The sequence below is a fragment of the Lissotriton vulgaris genome, chromosome 11 (assembly GCF_964263255.1).
Source record: "Lissotriton vulgaris chromosome 11, aLisVul1.2, whole genome shotgun sequence".
Taxonomy (NCBI): Eukaryota; Metazoa; Chordata; class Amphibia; order Caudata; family Salamandridae; genus Lissotriton; species Lissotriton vulgaris.
The window spans coordinates 736581295-736603102 of NC_141699.1; the positions used below are offsets into that span (position 1 = coordinate 736581295).

Sequence of the window (21808 nt, forward strand, 5' to 3'; positions counted from 1 at the left end):
ACTCCAAGAACGAGAAGCCTCTGACAAATATTCTTCAAAGACTGATATCTATGCGTATCTCCTAAATACAGGATGGCCAGAGCACGAAAGTCTGCGGCACAATCAACAATAGCTTCCACTTTGTATCTTCTCTTATGCCATGAGTACTTAACTCTGCACTTGCAAGGAGAAGTTCCATTACACTCTACAGACCTTGTCGCCCATTTGACTTGGACAAGGCACCCAGCAGGCTAGTACTAGCCACCATGCCACCATGAAAGTGGCAAGGCAAACACGTCTGCCACATCCTTTCCTGTCCCAGTGTGGGATCCCTCCGCCCTGGTGCTAACATGTTGGCTTTCCCTGCCTCATCCTTGGGCAGTGCAGTCCTATCTACCACCTTGGCCAACACTCCTATGGCTTTTCCTTGCACTGTGTGTTCCACCCATATGTTAATCCCCCCACCCCCATGGCTAATCTGTCATTCCATCCTTCCACCCACCCAAAAGCCTGGAACTCTCTCACCTTTCACCAAGCCTTTCCCCCCTCATTTAATAACAGTAACCAGTCTTCGATAAAATGAAGGCCTGCCAATAGCTCATTGCATGTTGCTTCACCCATCCCAGGAAAAGGATTCTCTAGATCAATAGTCTCAATAGCTGTGAGACCCTCATGGGTGATTTGCCGTGCTTTATATATCCTGATTGATTAATTAGTAGCCTTCAAATGTTTTAATGCAGCCTCCTACTCCCCCCCCATTGTGCAAAATAAAAATCGTCTAGGCCCACAGAATGGCATATTTTCTCATACTCATTCTAAAAAATTGTTAATGCTGGACATATTTATCAATTCGAATATTTTAGTCACGCTCAGTCATCTAGTTTGAAAACCCAATCAAATACATGATTGCCAACATGCTATTGGCAGCTCAATGTCCCCTCAAGTGTAAACATGTGATCCTTTATGAGAGGAGAAAGATTCTGAGGTATTTAGAGCCCTCTAAAATCCTTCACTTAGACACCTGCTTCCAGCCAATCCATTAGTGAACAATCGACATTATTGATGGCCAGGGCTGGGCTGGGAACCCTGGCAAAAAAATGTCAAACCTTGGGAGCAGGAGAAAGCTACAGAGGTGTCAGCAGGAACCCTCTACCCTCCATAACGGGCCTCCATTCGCTCCATCCCACCTGGAAAATGCCCAGTGGAATAACCAGGCCATCCTGGGCTGCTGATGACCATTTTCAGAGTGACTCCCTGCGCTCAAAATACATTCGCTCTAAATTTAAACATAGCACTGTTGCTGGGGTAACAGCCAGGGTACAGTCTAGAAATAAAGCAGAACACTTTTAGCCATTTTAATTCTTCTTTGTTTACCATGTATAAGGTGTGATGAAGGCTGTTGAAAATGGGTAGTCCAATGCCTGCTGATGCTGTTTTCTCTTATTTCCCTTGCAGTGTTTGCTTTCTCAGGAACATACACATTGCTGTTTTTGGCGAGAATGCTGCAGGGAATAGGATCTTCCTTTTCATCTGTGGCAGGTGAGCCACAAACTAAAATACAAAGTGATTCGGTTGGTTCAAATTTTACATGGGAAGCAGTGTTGAATGCCCGAGATAAGAGAAGAATAAGGGGAATCCAGCTGGATCCTGGATCAGGCAACTGTTAATGAGCTGGATCTGGAATCTGGTCCTATTGAAGTATGTTACATTTGTCTCAATGTAAATTGCTGACACCATGACACATTTAGCCACTCCCACACTTTACCTGCTTTCCATTCAGAGCTGCAACCTGCAGGGAGTGACAACAGTCCTTTCACTTTCAACTGCAACCAACACAAAGGCCTCACTTAAAGGGTTGTCAGCCCTTAGCGTATTAGTGTGTCATCCTGGCTAGGAGCTGCCTGGAACCTAACATCTTGAAACCAATGCAATGGATCGAAGCAAAACACTGTTATCACCTCACAAGTGCTTTAGAGAAATTATGATTGGAGGAACGTTTTTGACTTTGTCCAACCTCTGTGGGTAAAAGATACACCTGCACAGTAAAAATGCCAGATGTGGTAATCTGTATGAATAATTACACTGATAATGATTTATGTTGGGAAATGGCCCTCTTTGAAGGGTCACCCCAATTTTTTACCTTCCTCCTTTTCATTTTCTGACCTTTTTGTTGGCTCTAGCACTTTACCATTGCTAACCAGTGCCAAAGTGCATATGCTCTCTTCCCTAAACATGGTGGCATTGGTGTATTCAACTACACAAGAATGTCAGAGGGTCTAGACAAAGGGGGATGTAAACCAACAATGTAAACCATAAGGCACACCGGACCTTACCACGTGTCCCAACACCTCGGGTCAACCCACCATGAGACCTATGAGATGGTCAGGCAAGGATGCCCATCAGTCACCACACGGAACCGCCCTTCATCATATGGGATTCACTTGCGACCTTCTCAGAGGGAGGCAAATGTCTTCGCAGTCGAGGGCCTAGATGGAAAAAGCCCTCGACTGGTCAGACAGGCCTTTCTAAGGTCCCGTTACTCTTTTGTGTGAAATTTTTTGAAACAACAGGGTGACTGATGTTGCAGTGCAATAAAGTGTGTGAGTAAAAAAAGAGAAAAAGGTGTCATAAAATTGGATGAGCGAGTACTGAAGGTAACATTTATTCTGTTGCTACCCGCCCTTCCAATATTAAAATGTAGTCAGTGACAGTTTAAACATATAACTGCCCAGATGTACTAATAGGTCGACATGTTTCAGCAAATAACGACATGTTCTGTCTCTTGCTTTCTTCAGGACCTCAACGACTGATAGCTCCTGCAAAGTGAATAAACAATAATCAGTGAACAATAAACTGAAAAGTGTGTAGGGGAACGAATACAGAGATCACCTGAATCCACTAGGTGTCCATATTGTCCAGTTGTCTCTCAAGTCGTATCTGTGTAATTCAGAGACAAAGAAACGTGGTTTAATCAAATGGGCGCCTTGCTGTTGACACCAGGTCTACATCAACCCGCAACACTGATACAAGGTTTATACATGAACGCTAAGTATATTGTGCCAGGATTTTTGCAAAATTACGCAAATGCTGCGTGCTGGTAAAATGTCATAGGATCAAACATACCAATTCCATAGACAAACAAAGCATCTTACCGGACTTGTAAGCGATGCTGACCTCACCCCACCTGGCCTTGGCTCAGGAAGAAAAGGGGAAGCACCGCTCTGGAAAGGAAGGGAAAGTGAACAAAAATTGTGAAAGACTAGCCCATCCTTATTACTATGACCATACTAAGCCAAGCGCTGACTAGAGACCTCCATCCGTTAAGCTACTTGGAGTGACTATCTCGTAAATGTTATCCCGTCAGTAGAGCACTGCAGTGGCTCAAACTGACTGACAGACTCGTAACTCAACAAGACATCTCACTCCTTCGAAATAAAAAGTGCCAGAAGTGCACAGCGCGTTACAGAGATTGAGCAAGCGTGAGGACCTGCAACCGCTGGCTTACCTAACCGTCGGTACTTCAAAACCGGCATCTGAACCTTCTGGGGAGGTACCGCCATAGTCCTGAGGTCCGGTATTTGTAAAAGCCTGTGATTGGTTGGAATACAACCATGTGACTCCCTCGATTTTGGGAAAAGTAAGGAGAACGCTGATTGGATCTTTCTCGACAGACTAACCAATGGAAGAGAGTTCACGAAAAGAGCGTTGCCTAGGAAACCATGAGACAAGTCTCCGTAACCTCAACGGCGATCTTTTAAAACAGCTCCCCATAGCTTTATTGACACAGACAATGCCGCGATGTAACACAGCTTGTGCTGTGGTATCTAGGTTAACAATAGCTTGGAATGATGTTTGCGCACACAATACACCAAGTATCGCTAAATAAAGAGACCTTAACGTATGTGCCACTAAAAAATCTAAAACAACATTGACATGACAGATGGCAACGTATAATGCCTAGACGATCATCATGTCCAGGCAAGTATTAAGTCTGCCTGAATAAGGCTATCATGATCGCCAATATTGTTGAACAGACATAAATAGGCAGACCATACCTTTCACCAGAATACCATACCTACTTGAGGTGTATCAATACCAATTAGAGGATGGCCCAGGGTATCTCGTCATTTAGGCCCACCGGATTAGTACCAAGTTTAAACACCTGTTTCTGTTTTTTCCGTAGAAGGAACTTGGACACATCAGGGGTATCTGTTGGAATGTAGGGCTACTCGATCACAGTCCACTAAAAATCTGTGGCTAGATGGTGTGCCTCAAGGAAATGATTAGTAAGCTTGGTAGCTTGCCTTTTGCACCTAATGGTGCTCTTATGCTCACTAATCCGTACCCTGATCTTGCAGGTAGTCATTCCCACGTACCTCAAATTGCAGGGACACGTGATGAGGTAAATGAGGTTACTGCTGTTACAATTAGTGAATTTTGTTTGGATCCAAAGGCCTCATAGTACCTATATCTATTTCAGTTGATTTCTTCGTTTGTGGGCAGGACTGACATGACCCACACGGATGGTGGCCCGTTACTGGTGGAAGGTCCCATAGTGAACCCAGAGCCCTGGGTGTCACCTCACGTGGCCTGGTGTGGACCATCCGATCCCTCAAATTAGGGCCCCACTTGAAGGAGAACAGAGGACTGGGTATTGAAGCATAGCCAGAGTTGAGAATAGGCCAATGTCTTTTTACCGCTTTCTGAATTTGATTTGACAAGGTCCCAAATGTGTGAACAAAAGTGAGCCTGTCTAAAGGGGGCTTGGGCCCTGATGGTTCCAAAAGCGCCAGGTGATTATTATTTCTAGCCCGTTTCAATGAGCGTTGTACCAGTCTAGGTGGATATTTTCGTGACACTAGTTGTCTCTTGAGGGCTTCAGAGTGAGTTTGAAAGGCCTGTGTATTAGAACAGTTTCTCTGCACCCTTAAAAACTGTCCAAAGGGTAGGTTTTCTCGTAAGGACTTCGGGTGGTGGCTATCGAAACACAGCAAAGAATTCTTCGCATGAGGTTTCCTGTAAAGTTCCGATTGCAGTCCTCCCGGGGTTGCCGTGATCAAAAGGTCTAGAAAGGCCAGCTTATCTTTACCTACTTCAACTGTGAATCGAAGGAAATTGTTCCTGCTGTTCAGCCAGTTTAAAAAGTCCAGGCATTGGTCACTAGAACCTCGCCACACCACTAGGACATCATCGATGTACCTCTTCCATGTTCTGATACATTCATAATAAGGGTTGGTGATCGCCAGAACGTGCTCCTGCTCGAAAGAATGAACATAGAGATTCGCTAGACTGGAGGCATAGACGCTCCCCCTGCTGGTACCTGACACTTGAAGGTATAATGTGTCTTCGAATCTGAAGTAATTTTGCTTCATAGCGAGGGTAGCACAGGCCATTATGAAGTGGACCGGAGTTATGCTGTCTAGGGTCCTCGATAGTAGGAGAGACTGGATCAATTCTAGAGTCTCATCCTGGGGTATCGATGTGTAAAGTGATTCCACATCGAAGGAAACCAGAAGGTCTGTGTTGATGTTAAAGTTTATTTCAGGCAGTAGGCGTAGTACGTCGGCTGTGTCCTTCAGATAGGTGGGCATCTCCTGGACCATTGGACGCAGAAAATGATCCGCAAAAGTTGATAGTGGCTCCAGGATGGACCCAACTCCTGAAATTATTGGACGGCCTGGGGGTGGTCTCTGTACTTTGTGCACCTTTGGCAGGGTGTAGAAGTACAGGGTTACGGGATGTTCTGTATACAAAAAAGCCGACTCTTGTGGCGTAATCCATCCTTTGGATAGCGCTTCTTCAGTCATGCTTAAAATGGTTCTCTTCAGTTTGTCTGTAGGATCCATGTCCAAGGGGCGATAGGATCTCTCATCACTTAGTTGCCTCAAACACTCAGCGCGGTAGGTAACCGTGTCCATGAGGACAATGGCGCCCCCCTTGTCTGCTGGTTTGATCGTCAGTTCATTGTCAGCCGACAATGCCCTTAGTGCCAATTGTTAGTTTTTTGGAAAATTGCAGAAGACATGATCTTGCTGTTTGTAAACTTCCTCCAAGTTTTTTTCGATAGCTTGTTCAAAGGCAAGTACCTGGGGTGGCATGGTGTTGGAGGGAGGGTTAAAGGTGGATTTCCTCTTCAAACCGGTGTTTACCTCTCTTGTGTCTTGCTCACCAGGTCCCTGGTTGTTTGCAAAAAAGAAATGTAATCTTACTTTACGTAAGAACTTCGCCAACTCTAGGCGTGTTTCAAAGTGGTCATTCCTGTGAGTGGGCACAAATCCCAGGCCTCTATTGAGTGCCTTTTCTTCTGCTTCCGTCAGTACATGTTTACTCAAGTTAATCACGAGGCTGGTTCTCCGCTGGTTGTTGCTTGTTCCTTGCTCTTGAAGCTCCTCAGGTTCCTCGTCGACGATGTTGGCGGGCTGAAATGTACTTGTGGTTGTTGCTGGCCTCTTCTCTTGCCCCGAGACCGTCCCTGGCCAAAACCTAAAAAAGGCTGTCCACCAAAATGTACTGGATAGTGGGGTGGAAAAGGTCCCATATGCTGTTGGAGGGGTCTTCCAAGTGGTAGTCCCATCAGGGGAGCAAAATTAGGCCCGCCATAGTGCCACGCATTAGGTGGCCACCATTGTTGGAACTGGTTCTGCTGGTTCCCTCGCCAGGTGTTCCCGCGGTCTCTCCTTCCACGTCCCCTATTGCGGGGTCCCTGGTTGGTAGAACCAGTGTCACTGCCGAGCTAGAAGTCCCATTGGTGTATACCTGATTGCATATTTGATTTACTAGTAAGCCTATTGTAAAGTGGTGTGATATATACCAAGGGCCTGTAAATCAAATGCTACTAGTGGGCTGCAGCACTGATTGTGCCACACACAAAAGTAGCCTTTCAAACCTGTCTCAGGCCTGCCACTGCAGTGTGTGTGTGCAGTTTACTACCACTTCAACTTGAAATTTAAAACTACTTACCAAGCCTTAATCTCCACTTTTATTATATATAAGTGACCCCTAAGGCAGGCCCTAAGTAATCTCATGGCAGGGTGCTATGCAAGTAAAAGGTAGTACATGTACTTTTATGTTGTGCATGTCATGGTAGTGATAAACAGCTTATTTGTTTTTCACTACTCTGAGTCCTACTCCTCTCATAGGCTAGCATTGGGAATTTGTTGATTCACTTTTAAGCTGTAATTCATGATCAGGGAGGAGTAGCCTTTTCATGTTTCATATGTTTGAAATGATAATGATAAATGCTCCTTACTGGTGAAGATGGAGTTAGTATTACTTTTTTAGAAATGTCACTTTTAGAAAGTTGACATTTCTGTGCCTGTCTCCAATACACATCTGGGATGGGTGACAAATCCACTTTGTGCCAGCCACAACAGGAAGGACAGGTGTGGTTGAGTACCCGCTTATAATCATCTGTATTCTGATGGCCTTGCCAGGGCAGGATGGAAGGGCGAGGCTAACAATTTACTTGAATCCTGTACCCACACAATGGACGGATTACCCACCACAGATAGCCTGGCAGACAAACTTGGTTGAAAGGGATATTTTTGCATTTCAGAGATTTGTTGTGAAGTCACCCCATATTTTTAGGTATAAGTACTGGGCCTGGGACCACCTAAAATCAGAGACTACTGGACACTACTGGACTTGCACCTGAAGCTCTGCCAGAAGAACTGCTGTGCTGCTTAACCGCATCATTGCTACAGCACATTCCCGTGCTGTGCTGCAATTTTAAAAATCCCTTGTTATGTGACAAGGTCAACTCCTCAAACGCACAGCGCAGGTAACACCCATGACGAGTTGACCTTGTCACAAGCATCGAAGGGGTTAAAGAACTCAACTGGACTGCTCATCTAGAAGCCTGATTCTCTGTTTGTTGCAATAATTCCTGCTGTTCTTTGACTTTGATGCAGGATAGCTGGACTCTGCTTTCACTCCACGTGATCTCCAAGGGCCTGTTGTTTTATCTCCTGTTGTTTGAGATTCAGGAATATCTAAGTCTCTACCCCTGCTCCTGTGCGTGGTTCACTGGAAATTGCCCAGATACTCACAATATGGATTTTGACACATCTCCAGCTTGCATGTTGCAGAACTGGCGCATCCACCCAGTTGCAGTAGTAAAATCCATGCATTGCATCAGAAGCAGCAATTTGCATCCAGAGATCAATGCATCAGACAGCTTGGTGAGATCGACGATTCCCCTCCACTGTGTGATACAATCCAGTGCATCGCTCGATGAACCTTGACTCCAGCACCCCTCTTCGAAACTGACACATCACCTTAACTGCGTGAAGAAGATCGGCCCACCTTGCACCTGCAGGCCTGCGCATCGACGCATCTCGCTATTTGCGACCAGGAAAGGTACGTCGTTCCCCTGGGCCTGCATGGGTCCTGTAGCCAGCCGGCGCACTATTGTGGTTGCCCCGAACGCTGACTTTGCCCCGTCTAGCGTGACCTACAGTGACCCTTTTTGGCGCTACTTGCTTCAAAGCGCTTTACTGCATTTATTCCTTTAACATTCAATATCTCAACTTCGATTCATTGGATTTTTGTTGATTTGGCCTTGTTTTGTTCAGAATATAATAATCTATTTTTCTAAACCTGTGTGGAGTCTTTTTGTTTTTGTTGCCTCTTTAGGTAAGCCTGATTGCTCTTTGCAAAGCTACCAGAGGGTGAGCACAGGTTATCTTTTAGTGTGTATCTAGCTTACCTTGACTAGAGTGGTGGTTCCTGCCAGGCATGGGTGCATACCTCAGCCAACTAGGAATTCCATTTCTAACAATGTAAATGGCACTTTTTAAAATAATTTTCTTTTCTTGCGCTTCTCAGACCAAGTTAGGGTGTCAGAGTGCTTTAAATCACACACAAATTCTTCAGAGACAATAAATCTTACAAATGTCTAAATCAATAAATAGAAAATGTTACATATGACAATGAGGGTTACAGGGTGTAGAAGTTAAATATATTCCATTCTGATAGGCTATGAGTGTATGTCTGGAAAAAGACAAAAATAATAATTTAAAATTTAACAAATGGTTTTGTTTTGTGTTTACTGATACAACAGTTTTTTCCCCAATGTACCCTTTTTTAACAACCTTGGAATAACAAAAGAGTGAGAAAGAACAATAAAGTTCTAAACCTATACCTTGCATTTTGCATGCAGTCAATAGCTCACTGTTCTGTATTAGAAGGATTGTAACCTGTGAACCGCAAGTAACACGAGGATAACTGTGACTACAGCAATAAATCATTAAGCTGTATGCATAAAATACAATCCTGTGATCTGGAAGTTACATGCTTTGTTTTGCAGCAGGCATGTTAACCCGGCTTTAGGCTACCTTATGATATTTCAAAACTGGGATTAGATCAACCACCAGAGTTATATTACCAGTCTTATTCTGCTGGACACACAATGATCTCTGCAGCATGCGCCTTAAACCCCATAAAATATATTTTAAATTCGGATTGTTTGTGAACAATTAGAGCAGAACATATTTACTGTGACGTTTGTCCACGTTGCCAATATCTGTCAGACTTTGTTTTCATGACTTCACCCCTCACGACTCTACCACTTTGTGCTGCCATCCCACCGCCAACAACTAATGGGATGCCAGTGGGCAATTTTTTCCATTTCCAGCACTGACTTTGAAACGAAAATCAAGGGGCAGCTTTATCATAATGTTGCGCAGCCCTTGCACCGCGCAACAGGGCGCAAGGGTGACACAACACTAAAGTTGGATTTCTCAAGCCCCTCAAGGCAACCTTGCGCGGCCCTAAATGGCTTGATAAAGCTAAAGTAAAGCAATGCAGTACAAATTGCTGTGTTTCGTTACTCTGTCCCAGGGAGGCGTTCTGCAGCACACACAGAAAGAGGAAAATGCTAGAGAGGTTTGTTTTTATGCAGAAAGCTGTCCCTTCCTGCACAAAAACAATCCTGTCTGCAACACAGGCACCCTTCCACCATAGCGCACGCACCTTGTGCACCAGCGCAAGGAAAAGACAGGAATGCACCGTAAAATTCACCCCTTCCATGCAGCGCAGTAAAGTAGCTTGCTGTGCTGTGCTGTGCTGCACTGCGTGGAAGATTGATAAATCTACCCCGGGCGTCTATTCATGAAAGATGGAAATGTAAAACAGACAGAGATTCAGAGTGTTAATAGGTGAGTAAAATGGATTTGTTTGGTATAACTCCATGATTGATACCATCTGGTTCTGTCTCTGCTTTCGCTAACCTTGCGCCGGAAAGCATGATGGGGAGGCAATTTTTGTGCCCTGTCGCAAGTGGGTCCTGAGCAGTGAAGTGTGCTCACATGTTTTCCACCTCAACCCAGGCAGGATATCAAGTCTAATCAGCACCCTGATTTTTGTGATCTGATATCTCTATTTAATTGTGTATTTTAGTGTAACTATTTACAGTTTTTATGTGGTGTACACTTGCAGAATGTTCCTAATTTAAGACGCCAGAAATGTTTAGTGGACAAAGATTAACACATGTCTTTCTTTCATCTATATCTCCCATCTCTATCCCTCATTTTCTGTATGTTTCTGTTTTTTATTTGCTAAATCCTCCTTCTGGTCCTCCTCGTTCAATCTCGTTGTGACTTTTTAATGTATTACATTTTCCTCTCTTTCCACTTTTTTTTCTTTTACTTTCTTTTCTTTCCTCCCAATATTATAGGACTTGGAATGCTCGCCAGTGTATACACGGATGACTCTGAGAGAGGGAAGGCCATGGGCATAGCTCTTGGGGGTCTAGCTCTGGGTGTTCTTGGTAAGTAAAAAGATGGTTGGGTAGAATGTGGGGTCTGGCTTTGAGGGCCCGTGATATATAGAGTACCATTTATGCTGATTTTTGGGTCTAAATTATTGCACTAGATAAGTACAGTACTCACTGGTATTACATTTGGTCCAATTTTCCACATCAAGCATAGTATAATATCAGTTCTTCTCAGTGCATAGGTGTGGACTTATTCTAAGTAAGCTGGTTTAGAACTGTGGCTTAGGAAGAGTGAGTAAGAAAGAAAGGTAACAAGAGAGTTCAGGGGCATATGTACAAGCCCCTATCGCCACCACAACGTCACCTATATTGACGTTGTGGTGGTGATAGGCGCTGCACCTTATGTACAAGGCAGCGTCTAGCCACTTAACGTGGCTTAACGCTGCCTTGTACATAAGGCCACCTGTCACGCTATGCATAGCGTGAAAGGAGCGGGCATTGGGTGTTTTACCATGGTCATTCCACCACAACACCTATTCATTTTGACGCTGCCCCCTATGGGATGGCGTACATAGGAGGCAACGCCAAAATTAAGACCAGGTAAAAACTGGTCTTAAGATGGTGAAATGAGGAGAAATGCATTATTTCTCCCGTTTTTGCTTTTTCCAAATGTGCTGCCTTGTGCAGAACACATGGAAAAAGCAAAATGCTATTGTTTGTTTATGTGTAGGAAGGTGTCCCTTCCTGCACATTAACAAACTTTTTAAAAAATGCCTTTTTGTCACTTTTATGTGTGCTGCGTGAAGCAGCACGCATGCAAATGACAGGATGGTATTTATAGGATTGTTTATGTGCAGGGAGGGACACCTTTCTGCACATAAAAATCCTCCCCTGCATGCAGACACCCTTGCACTCTGGTGCTGCATTGGTGCTAAATTGCTAAACATAGCGCTACCGCAGGAAGTCTGCACCACATTCTTGTAAATATGGTACAGCCTTGTGTTTCAGAAGTGAAGGAGAGAGGAGTTAAGCCAAAAAGGCTAACGCCTCTCTCCTCCACTTCCTTGTACATATCCGCCACAGTGTCTGACTCTGACTGCTCTAAATATGCAGTGACATAGAAAGTAAGGGTACGTCAGGTGCTGCTGCCCTCCCCACCAGGCCCCCAGTACATTTTCAGCAATTTTGGCAGGAAAAAATGCAATAAATAAACCATTTATTTCTGTTTTACACAACGCTCAGATTTATATTTAAAATTGCCTGTCTGCTAGCTCTCTTCATTTTGTCTTAATCCAAATGGTGATTGGTTTGACACATTGTAGAATATGTATGTTTTTGTTGCCATATTTTGCATTATTTGAGGATTTAAAAGTGTGGCCTTTAATGCCACAGATGATAGGATCGAAGAGAAGGAGAAACAGGGAATCTGTGTACAAAAAAAAATACTAACACCCAATGATTTGAAAATCATTTACAAGGTTTTTTTCCATAATTTAGAAATATTCATAAATATATTGCCATTAACAGAAGTATAACGGAGACAGTGTTACTCAGTGTTGAATGGGGATGTGGCCTCTTGCTCTAAGCAATGTAAAAAACAAATCAAGACATATTAGGGAAAGGTTGTCAATACAATAATTTATAATCCTTCTTTTGTGAATATTTCCTAATTGAGATGCATCTTATGCTATTGCAGATCCACACAGCTATTTTCACTGCTATCGTGGGCCGATCCAGTCTATTATTGGCACACATAGCCCATTATCATAACAAATAATGTTTTTTTCCCGAGCTTTTCCATCTTTAAATGTTCCCATTAATATAAGAGCATGCCCTGTTATACTTTGCTTATTATATTTCGGTATTTGAGACTATACACACCAAGAAGAAAAAGAGTACTTGAAAGAGAACATTTAATTTTAGAAGAGGGATCTCTAACATTGGATGGTGTATAAAGAAGAGGACAGAGTCTGGTGGAAACCAGGTTACCGAAATCAGGGTGTGGTAAGCCAGAGCTAGTGTAGATGCAGTTTGCAAGGTATTAGGAAGTAATTACTGGCAGAGTAATACCAGCCGCGGTCAGGTCAGGTAACAGCGGTTGGGGCGGTTAAGGGGGGCTTTCGAGGGACAATGCTGAGGAAAAATTAATTATTTATTTATTTTCCCTTGGCATCGTCCCTCGAAATCCCCCCTTACCCAGCCCCACCGCCCCTCCGCTGCATGGACCGCGGCTAAATAGACAGCTCACCTCTTTTTGAGACATATAAAAGTAAAGTTATTTGCCCAATGTCACACATTAGAAACCGCTCATCAGATATGGAAGATCAATTTCTAAGTTACTGGACCAAATCTACCTCCTTATGTTATGTTATGCTATGCTGTGCTATGCTATGTTATGTTATGTTATGTTATGTTATGCTATGCTATGCTATGCTATGCTATGATGTGTTGTTGCAGTAAACGTTACTCTACGGCTTGTGTTTTTATTTTTTAGAGTTGCCAAACATGTAAAACAAAAACACTCAAACCCTTCTCTGGAGTCTGCTCTACCTCCTCCAATCCATAACTGACACTATTTATGTTCATAAATGCTGTCCTAGATTACTTAGACACCATCGGTTCTTATAAGGTGCAATTATGAAATATACTGCTTACAAAACAGACTTCTGAATTCATAAGGAAATAAGGAAATGTTTGAAACACCCATATTAGTAAGAAGTATGCTCACACAAACATTGCATGAGTACTTGTTATAAATTGTATTATAAAAAATGAATAATAATGCAAGTCCAAAAGTAAATACCACATACAGAACCAAATGACATACATTCGTCATAATTCACTCAGATTTGATAGTGTAGAGACATGACCCTTCACATTGGTAAAACAGAAAGACCTCTCCCATCGTTATCATCCTAAAATCTTTATTTGGTTGTAAAAGCAACCATAAAAGAGCATAAAAACAAAGCACAAACAGTCATACACAGAAAACATGTGCAATACATACAAAGATAAAATGAATTGCCAAACAGTAATAAGAACCGAAAATAGCCCCATCATAACAACAACACGATAATCAGTCGGGTCGAGAAACAGCCTAAAAATCATGATCATTTGGAAGAAGCAGCAAGCAGGTACATAAGTGCAGGACGTACTTGCATAAAGTTTAGGGGCTTCAACAACGGGATGATTAACCGCTTTCTGGGCACACAAAAATATTTACAGAACATTATACAATGTAGTGTCCTGCGTACATGGTACCACTGGCTGATGCCAGAAGATGGTGTAACGGATTAAACCTACCTACCCAACACAAATCTTTCCATCCCATTGGATACCTGGGCTATGTAAGGCTCCAGGCCCTGAAATGTTTTTAAAAGCATATGTCCCCGTACTATGGGTTTTGGTATCTCTGCTTGTTCTCTAGTTAACGAAACGCACTCTAAAAACAAGTCTTTCACCCTTCTCAATTCTAAAAGGGATAGCGAGTAGGCATTCAAAAATATAACTGCCCGTCATAGGTTGGCAAAAGCACCCTTCACATATGCAATCCAGGGAATTCTGTTCACTTGGTGAAGGGACAGGCAGTGTGAGAGAATATGTCTGTTCAACCCGAGACCCTCCCTGGTCCAGAACGTAATCCAGCACAATTAAAGGACTAAGGGTGACTATGTCAGCTAAATATCTCGAGCCAAGCTCCTCATGGACGGAGAAGGCCAGGGTGCTTTAAGGAACCTGCACCAGCAGTCTTAAAAATTGATTTACGGTAGACTGGATTTAGTCAGTCTTCACATACCTCACTGCCATATAGAACCTGTGACACAGATCCTTTATTTAAACTTGATTTATAATTTTAAGATACGTAACCAACACCACGTTTCATGACAAAATACATAGGATGTGATTGTAGCGGCATAAAGAAATAGCAAAGCATATGAGTATTCCACAATTGCGTTGAGAAGATTGAGTACATCATAGGTCCAAAGCAGTAGCCATAAACAATGTCCAATTGACAGTCCTGACAGGCATTACCTTGATAGGTAGCGGTGCATTGCATCATCAATGGAACCTAGAGAGCAAAGAATTGATGTGCTGTGGGGGGGGGGGGGGCAATTTGTCGCAGAGTGAGCAGGGCAGACATAACATGGGGGCAGTAGTTCTAGGTGGATTAATCTTGTGAGGATGTGCCCATGCATTGCAGGTGGGTGTGGAGGGGTTGCCAGATATTCCGTGGGTGAGTTGTGGGGGCCGCATCAGGGCGTAAAGTTCACTAGATGTGTTGCAGAATGTAAAGATTTTGGAGCCATTGCGCTGCTGTGGTGTGCGGTTTCTCCCCCAGCACAATGCAATCTCACGCTTTCCCAGCAAATGTGCCAGTGCGGCAAAAAGCTGGGAACCCTTTGGGATGTTGTGAACATAACCTAGCACCGCTAGTACCAGTGACACACATTTGGCCTGATAGATTTTGAGTAGAATAAGTGGCAACCAAGAACCCAACCTGCCCGCAAAGCTAACCACTGCCCCCATGGCCTTAACAAGCTCACATCTCCTCCCATCAACTAGGGGCTTCCAGTTTTTGTTCACATCAAATATCACCCCTAAATAGGGAAAGGCTGATACTATAGTCAGGGTGTGATTGGCCCCCTTAATGTCTTAGAGCTAGTGGACCAACTACCATGACATACGATTTTGTAAAATTTAGTGCCAGATTCAAACTACCCATAAAGGTAACAAACATGTCCACTAATAGCTGCATCCCCACAGCGGTATGGGCCATTAGAACTGCATCGTCTGCATATAATAATACCGGGAGTGATCTTATTCCCACTCTCAGACAATCTGCCTGAAGAAAAGAAGGGCTTAATGGAGAGGGTGCAAGAATGCATCCCTGGCAAACACCACTGCTTGTCGGAAATGGCCAGGTGCAGTCTGCACCTTGCAAAAACCTCATTGATGCTGAGGTGCCAGAGTGCAGGTCTGATAAAAAAGCTACACTATTTTGGTCCACCCCTATCCCCAGGAGCAGTCCCCACAGCTTAACACAGTTATCCTTATTAAAGGCAGGCTTGAAGTCCATTAATGGCAAGTTGAGAGATTCCGACTGGGCGATGGTATGCTTGTTGATAATTAAGTCTAAATTCGAACATTGATCAGATGTAGACCTATCGGGCCTAAAGTCATATTGCACCTCTAAATGACATTGGCCCACACCATTAACCTATTTAGAATTACACCCCCCAGAACCTTAACTACAGTATCAATCAAAAAGATAGGGCGATAGCCCTAGGAGTCGTCCTTTCCCTTCTTCTTTAAAACTGGCCCAATAACAGCAGTAGACCACGAGGAGTGGAGTGTGGTTTGCAGCCCAAGATGGTGGTCGCTTAAGTGATGTGCTCCGGGCTGGGGCACCTAATCCGTACAAAATCCGACATTCCCTAACTCATCCGAATGCTGGCTGAAATGCGAGGAGCTAGCTGCCTATAAATGGACTTCTCTACCAGAAACTCAGATTCTCCGTGACGACCGTTGAGCTGAGTTCCAGAGCACGATTACCTCCTGTACGCCACTGGACCTGGACTGTGGAGGGGCCTAAACAGTTGTGGGCTAACCGGAAATGAGACAGGCTGAATGACCCTGAGGCCGGCTGGCGCATTGACTTGAGTCCCCAGGCTAGGGCCCCACACCTGATACCTGTACTCGTCGCCCGGAAAGACCCACTATGACCAACTGTGATCGGAATTGGCCGTAGTGAGCTGGTGCACCACTGCCATCAAAATACGCTGCAGGAGAGGCCATACCTGTTCAGTGCAGGCCGCCCGTCCACCATTTGCGACGTTACATCTCCCCCTTGGAGCTGCATTGCTCCATCCATCAGCAGTATGGGCATTTCCTGGTGCAACCGCGTGGCCCACCCGAGATAGCGGAGTCTGCCTGTACCGTTGTAGACGCACTGGCCTTCCCCTCCCTCCCCCCGTTGAGTCCGCTGCTCCTGGTTGATTGGCCATCAGTGAATCGCAGCAATAAGGAGCCTCAGGGGGCAGGGTTCAGTTCGGTGATCTGCTGGAAGTGCCCTGACATCAACAGGTTCTGGTCTCAACCTGGACCTGCTTGTGCAAACTCATGAAGAGCTGGATAACTGCCCGGGACCCAGGACGCTGCTCGCGGTGGTGGTGTGAAGGTCACTGAGGCGGCGGCCTGTTTTCCTGACAGCGCTGCAGCTGGAGCCTACATTTACAGGTCAGTGGAGAGGCCCCTCATCGGAGCCTGCTGCGAGGGTGCAGAACAGTGCAAAAAGGGGCGCCCTCACAGAGATATAGCATACAGCACTGGATTCCCCCTATACTTGACTTTCTACACGTGTGTGGCCTGCTGGTAGAGAAAATTGTGCACCAGCTAGCACATTTCAATCGCACCAAGAGTGGACGGTGCCCCTGTCTCCAGGAGGTGATAGCCCCACATTACAGCCTCTGGTTTGCTCCTCTCCGGCCAACTGGAGCCCCACCCCTTCCTTGCGTGGGTTAGGGCTTCACAAAGGTGACAGTTCTACAGCAGAGGCACAGCATTGGCATACATACTCTCGGCTCTACGGCATGTGAGTGCCTTTTCTTTTATCAATGAAGGAGTCTGTTTGAGGTCATTGAACAGAGTGGGAACAGCAGCTTGGGTTCACATGTGGCAGGGTCACCGTAAGGTTTCGAGGCACGACAACAGATCTGTGGACTTCATATGAATAAGCTAGCGCCCACAACTAGAAACAGCAGCTAAGCAGTGAACATTCAAGTGAAGTATACTGTCCCCATTAGTGGTTGCTGCTGGCGGAACAACACCACTGTGACATCCAGCGGTAGAGGCGAAACTACTAAATAACGCAACAGTCGAATATTGGCAGGCTCCAACAATGACCCATGACCGCAAGAGCCGCCATAGCTACCAGCAACTTGGTCTGAGACTCTAATCTAATGTTGTTGTTGTTAACTACAGGCACTTGCCACCTTTGAACTTCAGCTGCACGCATGCAAGTTGTAGAGTTTGAGTTGATCCATCTTATAGTCCAGTGCAACCCAATCATCCAATTCGCTAGTAATCATGGGCATGGAAAAGCCGAGAACAAACTCCAGGTCCGGGAGGGCAGGGTCGCTCTCACTGCCCTCGGAGCATTCATTCAGTTGTTCGCGTCAAGCAGAAGCGGGGGCTGTATCTAATCCCCCAGTGGGTAAATTGGACATGATCTTAAAAGAGATACGAGATTCGAGGTCTGCGCTGGAAAATCAATTGGTCCACAGAGCAAACTTAGGAAACAATGGTGCCACAAGTGAATGCTCATGAAGAACATTTATGTCAAATGCACCAGCAGATTGACCCCTCCAAGCTTCTGCAGATGATGCGGAAGGTTTGGCCCGATGCAATAACCTCCGAACTGATAGCTTCCCGGAGGGATCAGAAGGCCCTAACCTAAAGACTTATATAGAGACCTGATTTAAAACTAGTGTGGCCCCTGCCGGTATGTCTGCACACTTTACTGTGGAGCAAGCTCACCGAGGCCTTACACGTCAGCCAATACCTGGTGCAAACCCTCGCCCAATATTGGCCAGAAGTCTGAACTACAGAGACCGTGACCATTTGTTACAGGCAGCAAGAGACAATGGTCCATTACAAGTAGACAATGTGAAAATCACGATCTTCCCCGACTACACGCTGGATGTGCAGCGCAAACATTTTTCATTTATGGAAATTAAAGCTCGGGTCCGGTCAGGAGGACTCACATTTGCCTTACTGTTCCCAGCTAAATTGAAAGTCATATATAACCAGCGCTCTTTATATTTTTGATATGCCGGAAAGTGCTTGGGATTGGCTGGACAGGACCTTCCCAAATACTTTACCCACCAGATGGATGGATTCTATACAGCGAAAATCACAACGTGCCCTCCGAGGACGCAGAATGAGTCTCCTTTCGCAGAGTATAGGCTCCAGTCCTCCAACTCGACAGCAGGTGATGGAGGATAGGCCCTTCAATCTGCTGCAACCTTCCGTACCTCTCGTCCATCTATCAGCACAAGCCCTTCAGATGAGGCCAATTCAGACTGGGTCTCGGGTGGAAGTGTGGCACTGTTTCCCTTGGAGTCCATGCAGCTAAGTAATGATCCTTTGGGGTGACATGTTTGCGTGTAATATGGAACATTGTCCCTGACCAGTTTGACTGTGCACTACACGCTTCCCATGTAGACCGTAACACTGACCCCACAGTCATGTTCACCAGTATATACATTACTATGTAATTTAGAGATAAAGTATTTGAGCGACAGAAAGGGACAGAACAGTAAGTCCTATGGCCCGGCCTGGTTTGGGCAGTTCCATGTATTGATCACTGTTTATAGGTAGAAGTGGTATATGCAACCTCCCCCACAGGCGTTAGCAACTGTTTGATGTGATCTGTGTTGACTTTTCTTGCAAGTTTGGTCGAGCGAAGTTAAGTCATTGGACCCAGTATTGGGATAAAGTTGTACTGTTAGTATTTTTGCCACATAGTCCGATGTCAGGGAGGGGGGTCCTGGGGATGTGGGTTGGAATCGGGGGGGGGGGGGGGGGTTGTCACTATACCCCGATGATGTCAATTGCCAATTCTTATACTATTATATCTTTGAACGTCCAGGGACGGGAAACAATTCACAAGCTCCATAGAATAGCTGCACAATTGCACCGCCGTAAAGCCCAAATACTATATCTGCAGGAGACACACCTACTACCATCAGAAACACCGAAGTTACAGAGACGCTGGAGAGGTCAATTTTATGCAACAGCATATTCCACCTTTTTTAGAGCGGCTGTAATATGGATATGGTTGGGAATCCCCTTCTCCTTTAGTGAGAGCAAGATAGATGACCAAGGACGATATGTGTTTCTACGGGGGCATTGGATGGTAAACAGGTGGTGTTAGGGTCGATTTATGCTCTGAATGTACATCAGGATGCTTTTTGTCATGAGTTTCCCTGGTGCTCTCGGACTGGTCACAATACTCATGGTTATTAGGTGGGCATTTAAATGCGATGTTTGATGGGTTTCTAGACCACTCTCTTCCTCCCTTATCGAATACTGCTGCGCACTCCCAAGCTGCTGCGTTAATGTGATGGGCACAGGGATAGAATCTACTAGATGTTTGGAGATCCCTGCATGTTAACATGCGAGAATATTCCTTTTAGTCTCACCCCCACAAGTTACATACCTGCTTGGATAATTTCCTTTGTTCGCCAGACTTGTTCCCGACCATTAGGCAAATGTACTTATCTAGGCAAGACCATATCAGATCACAATCCCATAGAATTAATGCTGACTTGGGGCCGTTCCCCCGTGCCTATCCCGACTTGGGGAATGCAACCTCTACACTTAGAAGACCAAGTGAACCGAACCACATTGGCTACAGCCACAACCACATATTTTACAGACAATAAAGGCGCAGCCACAACCGGATCCTTTAAATAGGAGGCCTTTAAAGTAACAATCCGGGGGGTCTCCATGGGCTCCTTGGTGGGAATTAGGAGGGAAATGATCAGGGACATAACAGACCTGGAGGTGGCTTTGAAGGCAAGAGCAGTGGCAGACCAGGTGAGCGAGGATGGGGAAGAGCCTTTACAGGCAGTCAGGATACTATATGCTGAATTTTTAGAATGTTTGAGGACGATCGACTTTAACACATACACACTTTGCACGCATTCTGAAGGAGATAGAGCCAGCCATTAATTAAACCTCAAACAACCCTTACTCCCATATTATCGATAAATAATGTTCAACACACATTTATCACCGCACAAGCTGAGATAAATGCTACATTTCAAGAATATTATGCAAACCTATACACCGCTCCCCTTCTTGACATGACAGAAGCTACCAATTGCTTCCTTGCAATGGTAGAACTCCCCCTTATTTCAGTCTCAAACGTCAAGGAATTCGCCACTCCGATTACTACAGCAGAGATCCGTACGGCGATTAAGGCATTGGCCCGTAATAAAACGCTTGGCTCGGATGGGCTACCTATTGAATTTTATTCAACTTTTGCAGCAACATTGATCCCTAAATTACTCCAGCTTTACCCCTCCTCGCTTAAAGAGGCCACACTTCCTCCCACTACCAGAGAAGCATTAATCACATCCCTGCTGAAGCCAGACAAGGCTCCTACTGAACTTACGTCCCATAGGCCCCTATTGACCCTAAATATCGAGTACAAGATACTCAGTAAGATTTTGGCATCGCTGCTTCTCCCCTTACTTCCCCAGCTAGTACACATAGATCAATGCGGGTTTATATCCAAACGCAGCACCTCACTAAATAGTCGCTTGCTACGTGCCTTAATACATGCAGCTTCAGCAATAGCACTGTTTGCTGGATGTTTATCATTAGAAGTACGCCAAGCTTTTGATACCCTGAGTTGGCCCTATATGCTGGCCGTATTGCCCAATTTTGGCTGCCCATGTCATACTGAAATTGGATAAAAGTACTCTACACTAATCCTACAGCCCGTGCTAAGATTTGGTTGACTATCTCACCCACTTATTATATTTATCGTGGAATATGCCAAAGCTGCCCCCTGTCACCCTTATTGCCCTTATTGTTTCTATTAGCACTAGAACCTCTAGTACAATATTTGCGTCAAGTTATGGTCCCTTACGGTATTCCAATAAATGGTACAATCCATTCTGGTTCACTCTATGCAGATGACATGCTGGTGTATTTTCAAGATTTGAACAAAAGCATGCACACAATAGCTGCTGTGTTATCACAATTAGGGGAAGTGTCCGGATTATGTCTCGATGCTTCAAAATCAGTAAGGTATTCTTTCTATGATACATATACCAGTCCCTATTTACGGTTTGGCCGGATGCAACTCAAAGTAGAACACATAACATTTAAATACTTAGGAATATACATCTATAGAACCATTGTAGATACAATAGATGGGAATGTGGTTAGAACTATTAACTCACTCCCAGATCTCTTTTTGAAATACTTTGCCATTGACAGTGGCGGGCCATTTAGCTGTGTCCAAAATGGTCATGTCACCCAGACTTCTCTATCACTTTGTGAACCTCCCTGTTCTTCTCCCTATTATCCTCCTTACTTTGA

The 21808-nt window shown here is 44.7% G+C and overlaps 1 protein-coding gene across 2 annotated transcripts in view; it reads left to right on the plus strand.

Annotated features, from left to right (window-relative positions):
- The window catches only part of LOC147683421 (chromaffin granule amine transporter-like), a 343654-nt gene that overhangs the window by 170361 nt on the left and 151485 nt on the right, over nt 1–21808 (plus strand). For both annotated transcript variants that reach the window (XM_086944840.1, XM_086944841.1), the window contains exons 5-6: nt 1435–1518; nt 10655–10747. In XM_086944840.1, the coding sequence (XP_086800966.1) occupies nt 1435–1518; nt 10655–10747 (177 nt within the window). The remainder of the gene's footprint in view (nt 1–1434; nt 1519–10654; nt 10748–21808) is intronic.